This window comes from Nicotiana tabacum, chromosome 5, assembly GCF_000715075.1.
Source record: "Nicotiana tabacum cultivar K326 chromosome 5, ASM71507v2, whole genome shotgun sequence".
Taxonomy (NCBI): Eukaryota; Viridiplantae; Streptophyta; class Magnoliopsida; order Solanales; family Solanaceae; genus Nicotiana; species Nicotiana tabacum.
The window spans coordinates 85,496,779-85,514,393 of record NC_134084.1 but is presented as its reverse complement, the minus strand read 5'-3'; the positions used below and the strand labels follow the sequence as shown (position 1 = coordinate 85,514,393).

General features: G+C 36.1%; 3 protein-coding genes across 4 annotated transcripts; 1 reads left to right on the top strand and 2 right to left on the bottom strand.

The window, feature by feature from the left end:
* Positions 1-533: 533 nt before the first annotated feature.
* LOC107784355 (calcium-dependent protein kinase 32) lies at positions 534-5,371 on the top strand. 2 transcript variants are annotated; one of them, XR_012709605.1, is made up of 8 exons: positions 534-1,794; positions 2,390-2,513; positions 2,597-2,740; positions 3,642-3,794; positions 3,898-4,013; positions 4,184-4,351; positions 4,470-4,778; positions 4,935-5,371. XR_012709605.1 is itself a non-coding variant. In XM_016605480.2 (8 exons), the coding sequence occupies exons 1-8, from the start codon at positions 1,294-1,296 to the stop codon at positions 5,088-5,090; spliced, it is 1,593 nt and encodes a 530-aa protein (XP_016460966.2). In that variant the 5' UTR covers positions 534-1,293; the 3' UTR covers positions 5,091-5,371. The 2 variants fall into 2 exon arrangements, 1 of the variants encoding a protein (XP_016460966.2); XM_016605480.2 differs by having other exon boundaries at positions 4,548-4,778.
* A 4,821-nt stretch (positions 5,372-10,192) lies between these two features.
* LOC107777176 (NAC domain-containing protein 78-like) lies at positions 10,193-11,053 on the bottom strand. Its single transcript, XM_016597166.1, has one exon. It carries the CDS (start codon positions 11,051-11,053, stop codon positions 10,193-10,195), a length of 861 nt encoding a protein of 286 aa, XP_016452652.1.
* A 4,893-nt stretch (positions 11,054-15,946) lies between these two features.
* Positions 15,947-17,306, bottom strand: LOC107777175 (senescence-specific cysteine protease SAG39-like). Its single transcript, XM_016597165.2, has 2 exons — positions 16,826-17,306; positions 15,947-16,594 (listed from the first exon to the last, which is right to left on the bottom strand). Exons 1-2 carry the CDS (start codon positions 17,235-17,237, stop codon positions 16,002-16,004), a joined length of 1,005 nt encoding a protein of 334 aa, XP_016452651.1. The 5' UTR covers positions 17,238-17,306; the 3' UTR covers positions 15,947-16,001.
* Positions 17,307-17,615: the final 309 nt, after the last annotated feature.

Sequence of the window (17,615 nt, the reverse complement as noted above, 5' to 3'; positions counted from 1 at the left end):
TTATAAAACTAGAAAAAAAAATTCTTACCTGCTTGAGGCCAATTATTTTAAATTTAAAAGGTAAATCACTCTCTACTAAAATTAATTTTTTAAGGCTCAAAATCTTTGATAAAGAAAAAAATGAATACTTACCGCCCACAGCTACTTACTCCCAGAGATGAGCACTTGTACAAAAGAGGTGCACTTTTGTGAAGTAATTATTACCCCTCTTGTTCGAAATAAGTGATTTCTGACCTTTTTTTTGTCATCTAAAATAAGTGTTCTTTTTAGATTTCAAGAATGAATTAATTATTTTTTTCTATATTACCTTTGGAGTAAATAATATTGAAGTATGTGTTAGGAGTATTTATGTGAAGATATAGCAAAGGTTAATATGATTAATTTTATTACTAATTAATATTAAAAAGTGAATTTTTTAATATGTGTGTAAAAAGTAAAAAAATCCCTTATTTTGGACAGAGAAAGTAATAGCCAATGCTTTTTCACCGATATGCATTTGTTACAAAAGATGACATTTTAATTTCCATTTTGTTTATTCCAATGTGGTCCTTAATTTGGACAATTTAGGAAAACAAGGATAGGCGGAAAAACACATTCACAGATTGTGGAGCAACAGGCATAGGAGGGAAGTTTCCATGAAACCAGTTTTGACCATTGCTCTCTCACTCCTCTCTTGTTTATATTGAGTTTCTTCAAACGTTAAATTCCTATTCACATCCTCTTCTTCATCCACAAAATCTCCCCATTTCATTTCTTAAAATCCTCCTTTCAAGAACCTTAGGGTTTATTGCCCCCTTTTACCTGAAAGTTTGAAAACCCAATTGGGTTTTTGGAGATCTGAGATTTTGAAGTTTTTCAGATTCCAAGGAACCCCACTTGCCGCTTTTCTTGATTCTCTGTAAATCACTTAGCAAAGTTGGATCTTGATTGCTGTTTGACTAGTGCCTAGTGGCAATCTTGAGACTCTTTTGGGTGGAGATCAGCACAGTAAAAATTGGAGCTTTATCTGTGAAAGTTGAGAATTTTTTTGCTGATTTGGTGGGGAAAGGCAAAATTTTGAGACCCTTTTAGGTGAAGATAAGCTTGGTCAAGTTTGGAGCTTACCTGTGAGAATTGAAGCTTTTTGTTGTATTTGTTTGATGAAAAAGTTATCATCTTGAGACCTTTTTGGCTGGAACTTTTGAAGATCTTGGATTTTGAAGAATTTGTTGTATTAGTTTGGTGGGAAAGTTAGGATCTTGAGACCCCTTTGGCTGAAATTTTTGAAGAAGTTGGGTTTTAAAAATTCGTCTCATGGGTAATTGTTGTGCAGCACCAAAAACTTCAGATACAGAGGGGAAGAAAAGGGGAAAAAATAAGCCAAATCCATTTTCTGTTGATTATGCCCATGGGAATGGTGGATACAAGTCTTACGTGTTAGACAATCCGACTGGAGCTGATATTGAGGCAACATATGAACTAGGTCGTGAGCTTGGCAGAGGTGAATTTGGGGTTACATATTTGTGTACTGACAAAGCAAATGGAGAAGTGTATGCTTGTAAATCAATATCCAAGAAGAAACTCAGGACTCGAGTGGATATCGAGGATGTAAGGAGAGAAGTTGAGATCATGAAGCATTTGCCTAAGCATCCTAATATTGTTACTTTAAAGGATACTTATGAGGATAATGATGCAGTCCATATAGTTATGGAGTTGTGTGAGGGTGGTGAACTGTTTGATCGGATCGTTGCAAGGGGGCATTATACTGAGAGGGCAGCAGCTGCTGTGACTCGCACAATTGTTGAAGTGATTCAGGTGAAGATTTGTTTTTTCTTGTTTTTAAGATAACCTGTGTTTTATTTAGTGGTATACTCTTCATAGTGTTGTTTAGATTGAACTTTCTATTAGCAATGTAGAATGTGAGAATTGTCTCAACGGTTTAATGATTTGCCATGCTTGCTTAATATGATTTTAGGGTGCTAGTGATATAGTAATGTATTTAATCATGTTGAGGAATGAGAAAACTAGTGTCATGCTAAGTAGATCAGCTTTCTATAAAAGGAACTATCTCTTGGCAATTAGGATTTGTAAAATTAAAAAAGGAGTGAGATAGCTTGAGCCTTTCTCATTTTCTCATTAATTGCCATTTCCGAGTCAGTTCATGGTGTAAGTTGTCCCACTGGGAAAATGACTTTTTGGTGGAGTAATTGGCATATGGTTTATTTGCACCATTTGTCCCATAGATCTTGTGTCTATTCAGTAAACAAAGATCAACTATCCGACACCTGTAGAATGAAATAGATTAACTGCTTGACAAGATGCAAATTTACCATTTCTTTTTGTCATTCTTCTCATCATTTCTGGTTAGTTATTCAATATTGAATAACCTTTTTTTTTTTTTGGGTTACAGATGTGCCATAAGCATGGGGTCATGCATCGTGACCTCAAACCTGAAAACTTCTTGTTTGAAAACAAGAAAGAGACAGCACCATTGAAGGCAATTGACTTTGGTCTCTCAGTATTCTTTAAGCCTGGTAAATTTCCTAATATTTATATCTTGCTGCATTTGAATAATTGAACATTATGCTCATTGTTAGCTGTCGTGTTGGTTTTACAGGTGAGAGATTTAATGAAATTGTGGGAAGTCCATATTACATGGCTCCCGAGGTGCTGAAGAGAGACTATGGTCCAGAAGTAGATGTATGGAGTGCTGGAGTAATTCTCTACATCTTGCTGTGCGGTGTTCCGCCTTTCTGGGCAGGTTAGTGTCCTTACTCTTGAAGGGTAAATTATTGGTGATTCACATTATGAAATAGTTTGCATGTTGCTGTTCTACTGCTGGTCAGATCCGACAAATTCTCCACCCAGAGGGCAGCCTGCATCCCACCCCACTCTCCATATTTCAGTATTAGGATCATTAACTCTCTTTGTTTCTGGGGATGGAAGACACTACAGGGGACTTACTACTCCTTGACAATTCTATGGGAAAATTTTGAAACAGAATGCCTGAAGCTTGTTACATCTTAGAAAGAAGAGTGCAATTTTACTGTCAATTCTAGAGCACGAGGGTACTTCTTCACCAGACTATTTGGCGATGCAAACTCTTTATTCCATATTCTCTTGTTGCTTATTTGTCGAGGGAAAGTAATTCTTCCACATCTGTCTCGTCTCTGACGAGCAGAAGAATTCTTAAAATGAGATTCTTGGAGTAAAAAGGGACAACTTTTAGTGATGTAGATTATATGGAGTATTATTTTTGTGTATTGCAGTTCTTTTTCTTTTTGAATTTTTGGGCCAGGACACATGATATTTACCCTTTGAAAATGACTTGCTGAAATGTATCTTGACTTTCCATCAGTACCGATCCTTCCCTATAAATTGATACTTTAAACTTCCAAAATAGCTTGCTCTTATCTTATAGTATTCATAAATAAACATTGCTGGTCAATAAATTTCTCATTGGAGTTTCTTTTGCTATATTAATTGTGTGATCCGAATGTCTGTTTCCAAGCCAACTGTGATTGACTAATAAATTATACTAGCTCCTTTAGTTTATACTCCACGATAACTGCTGAAAGGAAGAAGGTTATTAAAAGTGATGCGGTTATAGTATTTTATCTAACTACTGTTAACTTACACCATTTCTTTTTGCATCATTGCAGAAACTGAACAAGGTGTTGCTCAAGCGATCATTCGTTCTGTTGTGAATTTCAAAAGGGATCCTTGGCCTAAGGTCTCTGACAATGCAAAAGACCTTGTGAAGAAGATGCTTAACCCTGACCCTAGCAAGAGACTTACTGCTCAAGAAGTTCTAGGTAAACCACTGGCTAAATTAATTCAAGTGATTTACTTCTTATGCCAAGCGAAAATTCATCACTCCTCATAGTGTAACTTTCTTTGGTCTCCGACTGCTTACAGATCATCCGTGGATACAAAATGCAAAGAAGGCTCCAAATGTTTCTTTGGGTGAAACAGTGAAAGCAAGGCTCAAGCAATTTTCTATGATGAACAAGCTAAAGAAAAGAGCTTTAAGGGTGCGATTACAACTCTGTAAAATGAGCAAGAGATTGATGTTTCTTCTTTTCTTTCTTTCTTTCTTTCTTTCTTTCTTTTTTTCGTTCTTTCTTTACTATGAATGTTTTTCTCATAGAAGCTGCTATACTTGGGTTGAACATTCTTCAATAATTGCCTTTCTACCTCACAGGTGATTGCTGAGCATTTGACAGTGGACGAAGTGGCTGGAATAAAGGAGGGATTCCAATTGATGGATATAGGTAACAAAGGGAAGATTGATCTTAACGAGTTGAGAGTTGGGTTGCAGAAACTTGGCCATCAAATTCCTGAAAGTGATGTACATATTCTTATGGATGTTGTAAGTGTTAAAATTCTATTCGGCTTGTTTACCTGTTTTATTACCTAGTTGAATCCTTGAACCATCTAAAAACACTAAAATAGACAAAAATAAATCAATATTCTGTTGCTGCTGTTAGGTTTCCTGCACCCAATCAAAGTACGTAATATAATGTTACTTGGGAGAAACACAGGAAACTAATCAGTGATATTCACAGGGTGACGTTGATAAAGATGGATATTTGGACTATGGGGAATTTGTTGCCATTTCAGTCCACCTAAGAAAGATGGCAAATGATGAGCACCTGAAAAAGGCGTTTGAATTTTTTGATAAGAACCAAAGTGGCTATATAGAGATTGAGGAGTTGAGGGAGGCCTTAGCTGACGAGATTGAAACCAACAGCGAAGAAGTTATCAATGCTATTATGCACGATGTGGACACAGACAAGGTCAGTGATATATTCATGTCATAAAACTCATCTGGCCTCTTTCCTTGTATGTTTTGTTTACTTGTGGATGACGCCGTGTTGATTCTATGGACCTGGGATTGGGAAAAAGAAAATGGTGTCGTCTGTTTTATGTGCTTACATTTCATTCTCATGCAGGACGGACGGATAAGTTACGATGAATTCTCTACAATGATGAAGACTGGCACAGATTGGAGGAAGGCGTCAAGACAGTATTCACGAGAACGATACAATAGTCTCAGCTTGAAATTAATGAAGGATGGTTCCTTACAAATGAACAATGAGACTAGATAACTTAAGGCAGAGTATGACATCTCGAAGAACAGAACTCGCCTTTTGGCTTTCTAAATTTTTATGTTCTTTCCTGTTCAATTATCATTTTGCCATTTTTTGTTGTATGTATGATTTCTCCTCTGGGGGAATTATGTTGTTCTTTTCGTTTGTTTTTTATATCGACGATTTGAAGAAATATGGTGAAGGATAGAAAGGTGGCTATTTTGTTATTGTATATAGGTTGGCATGTATCATTGTATTTAGTTATGTAGACTAATTATTTAAGGATCAACATTTGAACTCGTTCCTTTTTCTTTTTTTTTTGGTCATGGGGTTGGATATGACAGCCAGTATGTTTGTAACATAATGTTTGAGGTAATATTAGTCCCACAGAGCACAAGTGACCACGAATGAGGTGTTACATTTCCATACATTACTAGCAAATAAAAAGTAATAATTCTTCATCAAATCTTGTTTAGTACATTATACATTAATCAAACCTACCTATATTTTTAAAAACCAAGCAGCAGAGTACATAGAGTGAATTAAAAATAGAGACTACTGACAGTTGCTTCCTATTTTATGTGCATCAGCTAATGACTTGATTCAAGGAGCCTGTCTACTGAGTGGGCATCCAACCTAAGTCTGCTGCAATAACATCGTCATCATCAGAACCCAATAATTCCTCCATTCTGAAGCACTCGTCGCTGCTTATAACTAAGGATGGCTCAGCATAATAATCTGATGATGTTAACATATCAGTAAAAGTGATAGGTGCCCTCTCTTCAATGTTATGCACTTGCTCTATTGACCACTGATCAGACGCAAATCCAGCATTAATATTTTCTTCATTAACCATAGCACTACAACTTCCTTGAGCCATTGGACACATGATGTTCTGCTCATCAATGCAGATAGGCAACTGGGGTTCTGCAGTATTAGATTTTTCTGCTAGCAAACTACCGAGGTACTCGTACACTTTCATATCCACATGATCAATATTGTTCATTATCTCAACCAATGTTGATGGAACAGTAGCCCTATCATCGCATTCAATATTACTATGGTATTGTTGCAACTGAAAGCCATTATTATCAGGCAAGTAGTGTCACACCTCCTTTTTCACCTACACCCCCGTAAAGGAGTGTATAAGGGAGTTTTTCCAATTAAAGGACAATCGAAATGGGATTTATGGTTAAAAGATTCAGAGTCGCCACTTGGGAGATTTATGGTGTCCCAAGTCACCGATTGAATCCCGAATCGAGGAAAAGATTGACTCTGCTTTACAGTCTGCGAACACAGAAATCTGGGTAAGTAATTCTGTTAACCCGGGAGAAGGTGTTAGGCATTCCCGAGTTCCGTGGTTCTAGCACGGTCGCTCAACTGTTATAATTGGCCTATTAACTGATTTTAATACATGTTTTAACCTATGGTTCAATTTTAAACTTTATAACCGCTTTAATTATTTTTAAGGAAAATTGCAACATTGTTAAAACACGTCTTGGACCACGTTGCATATGCACCCGCGGTCTTCAATATATTTTGACATTGTTGAGATTTGGATTTGATCACATAAATGCGCAGCCGAATTTAGAAAGATAATATTATTAAATGACGCGCCTAAAGCAGCTACGCGTTTGCAACTTTGCGAGGGCCATGAAATTTTGCTAAATGGCGCGCCTCGAATTCTAAGGATTTTTTTTTTAAAAAAAAATTCTTATTTTTAATCACGAGGGCCATAAACTATTGGTGTTATTTAATATGGCACACCTCAACTTAGGTAAAAGAATTATTTAAACAAACACAATATGGAATTATTGTTCGCACAACCACTAGAATTACTAAGGGCTTTTTTAAAAAAAACGTACAATTGGGCTCGAAATGCGGGCCCAAACGCTATAAGGCATGCCACTCCCATTCACAAGTGAACTTGTAATACAAGCACAAAAGAATCCAGTTCATACGAATAAAGAAATGACAACTGAGTTTTATGGCAATATGTAAAACCTTTGAAAGAGGAAAGCAATATGTTTGAACTTATGGAGTTTAAACCTTCATGCATTTTTGCGCTAGGCCTACTGTGTAAAATCCAGCAGTAGCAAATAACGAGCTATTGAGCTCGAGAAGCAGGCCCAAGTAGCAAATGGTAATGCAATTCCCATTTGCAAATAACTTCAAAGTCCAAAGCCCGAAAGGGACCTGAACCTTGCAAAAGCTAAGGCCTGAGGAGCAGGGATTGGGATCGAATCCATACCAAAGCAGAACTAACATTTGTACTCAAAAAAATAACAAATAAGCTCAATGGACTTTCAAGCAGTACACAGTAGCTTAATACACAAGGAAAACTTCAAATGCTGTTGGCTTACATTACTCCCAAAAAAGCAACACATTCTTGAATTCAATTGTATTGGTAGCCAAACTATCAAAGTGTTCATGCTTAAATTTAATTCTAGGCTAACTCACAAACAAACATATAAATTTAATCTCAACTAATCCTTTCTCAATACCAACAGTAACAGAACCCAGGAGATTAACATGTCATTCACTTGAATCCCAAAAATCACACCTAAACTCTCCACAGAATCAAATCGACAAACAACATTGATTCATTTTACAACATTTCAATAACATGAGAAAAGCTAAAATAACATACATAGCATTGGATTTACTATATAATACTAAAGAAATGGAAGAAACAGAAGAAATAAAACTCAATATCAACTTGTATTCAATCAGGTTTCCCTTCGAAGTACATATTCACATTCACTTGTCATCCATGGTCTGAGAAGTACCTGGAATTCGAAGAGAAAATCAGAGAGAATGAAGGATTAACAGCTACAGAGCAGCAATCAACAACAATTTTTAACCAGTTTCAAGCCCAGAAAGTGAATAAAACAGCCCAGAAAAAACAGTTTCAAACCAAGTAATGAACCAGAAAACTTGAACCACACTTTATTTTAATTCATTTCAACTATCAGCTACCCAGAAATTGTTTCAGCACTAGGAGGAACTTCAAAAAATCACCAACAGAGCTCAATGAAACAGTGTTTGTTCTAGAATTTTCAGCTGTTTAGGATTTTCAGAATTTCTTAGCTCTCCAAAATCTAAAAAAAAATCCCTCTGGAACCCCGAGTAACTATGCCTTTATAGGCAAGTTACTGGGCAGCCTTAAGGGTTCAATTTTTTTTCATTTTAGTCCTTTTCCTATTTTCCTTTTTGTTGCTTAGCCCTTCATTTACTGACTTGTTGGTCAAGTAAGTATATCATGCAGCTTCTGGGAAGCTTCCTAGGCAGTTACCAACAAATTCCCTACCCCTATTTCCCCAAATTACCCCTTTAGAGCCCTGTTTTTGCTGCAGCATACCACATGGGTCAAGTTGACCCAAGGCTCAAACCACGACGAACGGGCTTTCTTTAAAAATGGGTCAGAAATGACCCCAAGGCCGAAAACCAATCAGAAATCCATTTGGTATTTCATGAGAAGCAGAAGAAACCAATTAAATGATTTCAAAACCAAAATCTAAACTAAATGACCGACTTCCTTTTAAACTAAATAATGAGTTAGAAATAACAACATCTGATTAAGCTAATTATACGACTAGAAAAATCAGAAAACTTAAATGTCATAAATAACAAATAAGCACGGCGAGTGAATAATCTAAACAAAAATCAGAAAACAACATTCAAAAATTTGAAAGAAAAAACTGAGAAAGCAAACAGAACAAAATACGAGCATGGACCAATCGAGAAAGGAAAACCTAGATTCAAACCTTGACCAATTTCCAGTCTATTTAGAGAGAAGTAGAAGAAGAGAAGAGGAATAGGAGGTGAAATAACAAAAGTGGACAGAAAAATAAAGAAAACTTACCAACTAAATTTGAAACCAACACTGGATATCTCGGTTTAACACAACCAGTGTTAATCACTTGTTCTTTGCCAAGAACAAACGACCAACACTGCTTTATGTCAAAATAACCCTTGAAAACTCGAAAATTCGGGAGCCTAAGGTCATGCATGCCACAGATTCAAGAAATTCTGATTTTGGGCTTCTAAAACTTCAAACTCCGATTCAAGATTCGACGAAAGATAGGGTGATTCGAGGGAAAACACATGGGGATTTGGAGTGAGGGAGCCCTGGAGGTTCTCCGGTGTTAGTTTGGGGTTGAACAGAGGTGGCGCCGCCACCGGAGAGAATAAGGGCGGCGCTAGGGTTTCGATCTTTGATCTGAAATTCGAGATGTTCTGGAAGGATTTGAAAGGAGTTGTTTGGGGATTTGGGATGTGGAGGTGGAGAAGATTGTGGGGTGTTATTTTCAGGGTGGTTGGTAGTGGCGCCACCATTGGATGCTATGGTGGATTCATAGACGGCGTCTCTAGGATTAGGGCTCTAGGTTGAGAAAGACGAAGAGGTGGAGGGATTCTGAGGGGGGTAGGGTCCGTTTCGGACATATATATACTAACAGGAAACCAGTTCCTGTCCGTTGGATTGGGAACTATCAATGGCTCAGATCAAGCTTGACGAAACGACGTCGTTTTGGCTTTAAGGTGGGGCAGACCGGGTTAGGGGACGGGTCTGGGCTGGGTTTACATGGGTTTGGGAAGAAAAAATGATTTGGGCTGGGGAATTTAATTAGTTTGGCCTAAAAATTTGACCCTTTTCCATTCTTTCCTTCTCTTTTTTTTTTCAATTCATTTTTCCTTTACATTTCTTTTTTTTTTCAAAAATTAAAATTAAAAACTTAAATTAAATCCTAAAACTAAATTAATCTATCAAAAATACTAACTAATTCTTAATAATAACTAACACGACCAATTAAAACTAAATTTAAAAAAAACTACCTGAAAATCAAAAATTAAAATTAAAGGGTGCAAAATGACTATTTTTGTGATTTTCCTTTTTATAAAACAACTTAATTCCTAAATAATTCTTAAAATGAAAAATTAACTCCTAAATGCACCTGCAACACATTTTTTATATTTTTCACTAATTAAAATGCACAAACCAAAACGCGAAAAATTAACAGAAAATGCCACAAAAACCCACAAAATTGCAAACAATGGAAAAATTATTTTTTGTTTTGAATTTGTGGGAGTAATTCATATATAGGGCAAAAATCACGTGCTCACAAGTAGTACGTGAATTGATTTGAAGTTGTCGAAGAACTTCCAACATATTCAACATGACTTTGAACTGAAGGTGCGATCTCTTCAATATTCTGCGCTTGTACATCCACTAATTGTAACTGATCAAACGCATTATTATGTTCGGATGATGCGAATTGATTGGAAGGACACAAATCGTGAAAGCCTATCCCTTGATCCTCTGAAGAACTTGTAACATAGTCAAGCTCATGTTCTTGAGTTGTCGAAAGCATGGTATTCATAACATCAACAACGTTGTTTCCACTGTCCGCTATTTCCATATGATCTCCTAATTCCTTATGATCATTAGCATGTACAGATTTACGCTTAATGCAGCACAAAACATAGTCCTCATGCTGAATTATATTTCGTTGTCTTAACACCTTTAGTATGCTGTCATTAAGACTATACTCTTTCATATTCCAAACAATATTTTTAATTTCTTGATCGACACTTTTCTCCGTGCGGCTGTCTTTTTCAAGATATCGAAAACTTTTCTTGAACCCAACCAACTTTGACCCTTTAAAAACTGGTTTGTGTTTGTCAAGTCCTTTCCAACAGCCTCCTCCGATCAGCCCTCGACTGAACCTTGAACCACCCGTTTTTGTTCTCTTCAACTTAGTAAAGAAATAGTTTACCTTTGTATCATCTCCCAGAAAATTGTTTTCGAATATATCCGATGGCTTCTTTTTTCCGTAAAGATTCTCAACTCGAATATGATCAAACGAGAAACTCTTGCACGAAACGAATTTGAGTAGATAGCGAATAAGCTCTTCATCAGTGGGTCGAAACCTGAATCCCAGTACTGGATATGGACCATAATTATGGCTGCTGATAGTCATGTTTTTTGTTTTCAGTGGAAGAAATTAGCCTGAAAACAAAAAGGAAATACTTTCAAGAACGCTCTTCAAGAATGGTACTGAACAAAGGGACTGCTGAAGGTTTAATGTAATGTAATAAAGTTGTTGCCTATTGGTACTACTTATATAGGTAGGGTTGAGCCCTACGCGGGAAGCAACAGAAAGCCGACGTTAGGAAGAATTAGGAAATTTTCAATTCCACAGTTCTAGACATTTGTAATAAACACCCCTATAATATTTCTTATTTGTAAATGTAATGTTCCTTATATTTCAAAATTATATACTAAAATCACCTATATAATGAAAACGCAAATACTGAAAAACTTTTACGTTTATTTCTCTTTTATAAGCTTCATAGAATTTAATATGTATGAATTTTTAATTTATTTCGTTTTGAATGTGTGACTTCAGTTTATCTAATCTACTTGATTACACATATTACACCCCTTATATTTCAAATTTAAATACTTAAGCCCCCTTCCCTAATGAAAATATTAATATAAGTTAATGTTTGAGTATATGATTTTGTTGTACAAGCTAGGATTAAGTGGCCGATTTTGAAATATATTCCCATAGTTGGTTATGTTATAGGGGTATTCAATGTGATACTCTAATTATTTTAACTGTGAATTGTTTTCTTTGATTTGTAAACAACAGACAATTAAAATAAAAACCATCTTTAAATTGCGAGATATGAGCCTCCGAAGTCAGACCTATGCAATAGAGATTTCCTTCTTTGCGCACGCGAGGATCTCTTTGCGAACGCGTAGAACAAAGTCCCTGGAGCCAAATCCTTTTCTGCGAACACGAGAGGATCCTCGTGAACGCGAAGAACAACACCAGACACCAGCATCAGCTATTGCAAAACAGCCCGAAATGATCTGAAACCACCCTGAAATACACTCGAGGCCCCTGGGGCCCCGTCCAATCACACAAACCAGTCCCATAACATAACACGAACCTGCTCGAGGTCTCAAATCACATCAAACAACATCAAAATCATGAATCGCACCCCAATTCAAGCTTAATGAACTTTAAAACTTCAAACTTCTACATTCGATGTCGAAACCTATCAAATCACGTCCGACTAACCTCAAATTTTGCACACAAGTCATATTTGACATTACGGACCTACTCCAACTTTCGGAATTGGAATCCGACCACGATATCAAAAAGTCCACTTCCGGTCAAACTTCTCAAAAACCTTCAAATTTCTAACTTTTGCCAGATGACCCCAAAATGACCTACGGATCTCTGAATCCACTTCCGAATGCGCTCCCAATACCAGAATCACCATACGGAGCTATTCCCAGACTCGAAATCCCAAACGGATATCGATAACATTGAAATGCACTGCAACCCAAATTTATGAAATTCTTCCAAAATGCCAACTTCCACAATAGGCGCCGAAACCCTCACGGGTCATCCAAAATCTGATCCGGACATACGTCCAAGTCCAAAATTATCATACGAACCTATTGTAATCTTCAAATTCCGATTCCGAGATTGTTTACTAAAAAATCAAACCTTAGTCAATTGTTTCAACTTAAAGCTTCCGAAATGAGAATTTTCTTTCCAAATCAACTCCGAACTTCCCGAAATTCAATTTCGGCCATGTGTGCAAGTCATAATGACTGAAGTGAAGCTACTCATAGTCTCAAACTGCCGGACGACGCGCTAGATCTCAAAACGACCGGTCGGGTCGTTACATTCTCTCCCACTTAAACATACGTTTGTCTTCGAACGTGCTAAGAATTGTGCTGGAGTAGTCTAAAATTACTGTTTAACACCTCGTGCACCTATCCGTGCTACCACAATTCAGTCGAGCACATTAGCTCGATCAAATCTGAAGATATCCTCTTTCATTTAGGCAAATAAGCCTTAGAGCCTAGTTCCAACATTCGAAATTCTCTGCCAAGCCTGCTTTCAACATGTGAATGTCGTATCAATCACCACACGTTGTACTAGAACATGATTGAATACCCTTGATGAATTCACACCATGCACCACATCATTCACAAGACCATAATAACACTCTTTGATCATAATAACCTATATTTTCTGAATCTGATGCTCACAATGCACCCCATGACATATATAAGTCCTTTTCCAACTCTCGCAATGCTGCCACGACGGAAGAGATGTGTAGAAATTCATAACCAACTACCGAGTCAACAATCGTTGAGTCTATACTCCTGACAAGAACCATTACCTCATTATGAACTAAATAATGGTACTTGATCTTTGACATACTTCATATAAATCCGATCGCAATCTGACGTTTAGTGGCGACAAGAGTCGCTACTAAATCATGCAAAGTCGCTACTATACACTTTTAGTGGCGACTTTCTGGTCGCTCCATGTATTACCATTACCAAATGTTTTTTGTGACGACAACTGAAAGTTCGCCACAACAAGTGCAGTAAATACCCACCCACAAAATAGGCTTGAGGTAGGTCGCCACTGATGAACGACTTTTAGTAGCGTTGGCAGTCGCCGCAAAAGGAATTATACTTTAAGTGGCAGCTCTTGTCACTACAATAACATTTGGTTTAGTAGCAATATTGGTCGCCACAAACAGTAATTATTTTGTAGCAAAGTTTGGTCTCCCCTAAAACCTATTTTTTCCAACAGAATTTAATTTTTTAAAAATAATTAAGCAGCAACAATATTTTTAATAATATTACACAAGTGTATTAAAGCAACTCATTAATGTAAGAAGAGATATATCTCTTATCAAACAAAAAGATCAACAAACTTTTTATTAAAATTCAGAACATATAGGAATTGTCCATACACATGAAATGCCCCGGAAAAAAAAACAAGTCAGAGAAAAAAAGAGAGAACAACAACTAGTGAGCCAGTGTATCAAAAGAGACGAATGTTATAAGAACTGATCTATCACGTCATTTTCATCGTACTCGAAGAAACACATTTACTAAAGAGAACTCCCTTGCAACCCAAGAGGACTGAACTAGGATTTACATTGAATCCGAATCAGTATAAAATTCCGGTGTCTTTGATTCCTGCACTTACTTTCTGTGTGTTATATTCTGCCATTATAGCTGTTAGGTTATTGCATCTAGTCGACTAATTGAAAAGTCAGTCAACTAATAGAGATTAAGATTAAATATATAATTCACCCCCTACTTTCATAAAGTAGACTTATTGACTTGGTATGATGTTGATGCACTATTGAGTTGATTACTTAGAAGGAGATTTGTGCTTTAATTGCTTGAGTACAAGCAATAGTTTAAATTTTGGGGTTTGGTATTTTACCAACTTATCTCGTCTTTAATCTTAGATTTTTGCTATGTTTGATTGATAAAATAGTGTGTTTAATGTCGTTTACTTCCACTTTATAAGTTTTATGTGATTTAAAAATAATTGGGAAGAAACCAAATGAAATAAGTCAAAAAGGAGCTAAAATGAAAATAAAAACAATGATTTACCCTTCGAGATTGCGAAGGAGGATCGCGAACACGATAGTCAGCTGATCAACGAACCTTTCGCGAGAACGCGATGATCAGAAAATCTCTTCTTCGCGAACGCGAGGCCTTGACCTCGAACACGAAGAAGAACTAGGCAGAAAAACTGGGCAGATTTGAAAATTTATATTTTTTTTTCCAAACCATTTAATACTCGACACAACTTATTTGGAAGAGATCTTTGGCATTCTTTGACTAGAGAATACAAGTCTTGGAGCTAGGGTTCTTGCACACACTTGGGACTTGAAGATTTGAATCTTTAGTTGAGATTTTCTTACCCATTTTACTCATTTTTTCGTTTTCTTGCTTTGTATTTAATATCTAAGTGTGTAATATTTATTTCAACACTTCAATGTTGTTTATGAGAATATTCATTATTAAAGTGTGGACTAAATCGCTTGTTGTACTTTTGTATTGAATGATTTTCATTAAATATTTTATGAGTTATTGTTTCTTTAATTATTCTTGTTCTTTAATGTTTCCAAATGGATTAGCTAACCCTAAGACTCACCCATTAACTTCGAATTAATCTTGGAAAAGATAATTTGTGGTTGGGAAAGATTAATTAACAAGAACTTGAGGCGTTAACCCTCATTTTATAGATTCTACCTAGGGATAGGATTGAACTACTTGTAGCTACATTTAGTGCACTTAATCTCTTAATTCTTTTAGGGATAATTCAATTAGGAAGGCTTGTTAGTCTTCGAAAGAAGCTAATAAAGTATTAATATCCGAGTCTAATTAATTTAAACTCGCTCATATTTGTAAAATCGTTAAATACATTGGATCGTTACTTGAGTGTAATTCCCCGTGTATCCATGCTTGTAGCCATTGATCATTTTACTTGCTTTCTAGGTTAGTTTATATTTTTGCATTTAGACATAATATTTTTTCAAAACCCTTTTAAATGTTTGGCTAACCATAATAAGCGATAGTTCTCTTACATTGTCTAATAGCCTACATGTTGTTCTGTGGGATTCGACCCCGACTTATAGTTGGGTATATTATATTGCATATGACCATTTCCGCTTACTTTTTAGTAGTGGATTGGATGTCATAAAAAATTCACACATAATTTAGTTACTTAAACGGGACAAATTATTATTATTTTTGTTTAATAATTTTGATGTTATAGTGAATAAAATTTAGCGGTCGTGTGTCATATTAACCTAATTTTTGGTGACTGTAGTTCAGGAATGTCAAAAAAAGGGCTAGCTCATTTACAGTGTCACAAACAGAACTATCTACTTCATAATGTAGTTTTTAACACAAGTTATGTACAGATAATAAAGCTTGAAGCAGCTTCCAAATGGAGCATATGCACACACAAGGCATGCTTCTTTAGCACATTTACATAATCAAGTAAAATTTAACAATTCACTTGACATATCAAATAGTAATAAAGATTAAGCCTTTGATTTGGCTATACATAATGTATATACTTAAGCAGTTGGATAAGAGGCATCCATGGCAATCCCACATAGCCCTTCTTTAGCATCAATGTCACGTTCCATCCTTATATATCCATTTTCACCCCAACTACTACCCCAAGAGTTCTTAATCAACCAATATTTAGTACCATCTTCAGCTTTTCCATATCCGACTGCTGTAACACCATGATCTAACTCCGTCCCACACGTTCCTGTAAAAACTCCACTCGTGTAGAATTGGAAGGAAAAGTCACTGGCGTCAATTGACACTGAAATTGGCTGATTTGCCACAGCATTGAGGAGTGCTTTCTCATTGTATTTGGGTACTTTTTCGTAGCCTTTGATATCTGCTACATGGGAAGATTCCTTTTTGGTGTTGCATTTTTCGTCAGCAGCTTTGTATGGGTAAGTTGTTTCAGTTGTTAAGCCTTTGTTTTTCACTATGAATTCGAATGCATCTTCCATGTAACCGCCTTCACATCCTTGATCTTCACTATTTCTGTCACAGTCCATCAATTCTTGTTCTGATAGCGAGATCAACTTTCCTGTCGAGAGTTTGGTAATCCCCTCTGTTGCCGCTATTGCAGAAAATGCCCAACAGCTCCCTGTTTGTTTGTAATAGAAAAAATGTTAGAGGACCACAAATTAACGATATTAATGTGAACTGATAGTGTCGCGTCACCTAAAAGATAATTACATGTACTTCTCAATAATAAGTGGAACTAGTAATCTGAAAAATAAAGGTAAGCAACTTGATATAACATGTTAGATTATATTGTCAGTGTATATAAATTAGATCTTTCATCGTTATAAAAATGTAAGGTTAGACCACTTACCACATTGTCCTTGATCCTTAATTGGTGTGACTGCACCCTTTATTCTCCAATCCATAGTTGTTGGAATTGCTGTCACATTTTCATATCTGAATGAGGTAATTTTTGGTTCACAAAATGGAATCTTCAGGCCATTTCGAGCTGCTCTAAATTCCTCATTAGTTAAATCTGCAAATGCATTGATTCCCAACTTATAAGGCTGGTTTGCTGCATCATTAAAAGCTTCAATTCGCTCTGCATTTTTCTTGAATATCTTGAAATGACTATCTTTTTCAGCATTGTTTTTATATACACGTCCATATTGAATCATCCATTGCTCATATTTTAGCATCAGGGGTTCATCAACAAGTGTTCTTGCTGTAGTTTTAGAAGCCCATATTCCAAGAATTGCAAAAAGAAGAATTAGGAACTTCATATTAAAGAAATTATTTATAAAGAAGTTAATTGTAAGCTGTAGGTAGTGGTGTATATGTTCCTTTGGAGATACTGGTATATATATATATATTCTTGAATTTGTATTTGCTTCTAGCTGAATGAATGATCTTCCATCAGATGTATTGGTATGAAAATAGCAGTAGTTTTTCTCAGTTTGCCGAGCCAAATATTGTGATTTGGACTAGCTAGTTCTTTGCCGTGGATGCTTGTTTGTTTAGTAATTTTACTCCAACAGTAAAAGATTCATAATTTGTTCTGCTTAATCGCTTCGACTCTTGTTTTATGTGTTTATCTCTTGGGTAGATGAAGATCTAATATATTATTTTTTTTATAGCTACGCATAGGTTAGAAGGATGTT

Bases quoted from the DNA above. Each gene is read 5' to 3' on its own strand.
- LOC107784355 (XM_016605480.2), top strand. From the start codon at position 1,294: ATGGGTAATTGTTGTGCAGCACCAAAAACTTCAGATACAGAGGGGAAG. The intron at 1,795-2,389 runs GTGAAGATTTGT...TTTGGGTTACAG, and splicing joins CAATTGTTGAAGTGATTCAG to ATGTGCCATAAGCATGGGGT. The intron at 4,779-4,934 runs GTCAGTGATATA...ATTCTCATGCAG, and splicing joins ACGATGTGGACACAGACAAG to GACGGACGGATAAGTTACGA.
- LOC107777176 (XM_016597166.1), bottom strand. From the start codon at position 11,053: ATGACTATCAGCAGCCATAATTATGGTCCATATCCAGTACTGGGATTC.
- LOC107777175 (XM_016597165.2), bottom strand. From the start codon at position 17,237: ATGAAGTTCCTAATTCTTCTTTTTGCAATTCTTGGAATATGGGCTTCT. The intron at 16,595-16,825 runs GTAAGTGGTCTA...ACAAACAAACAG, and splicing joins TAAGGATCAAGGACAATGTG to GGAGCTGTTGGGCATTTTCT.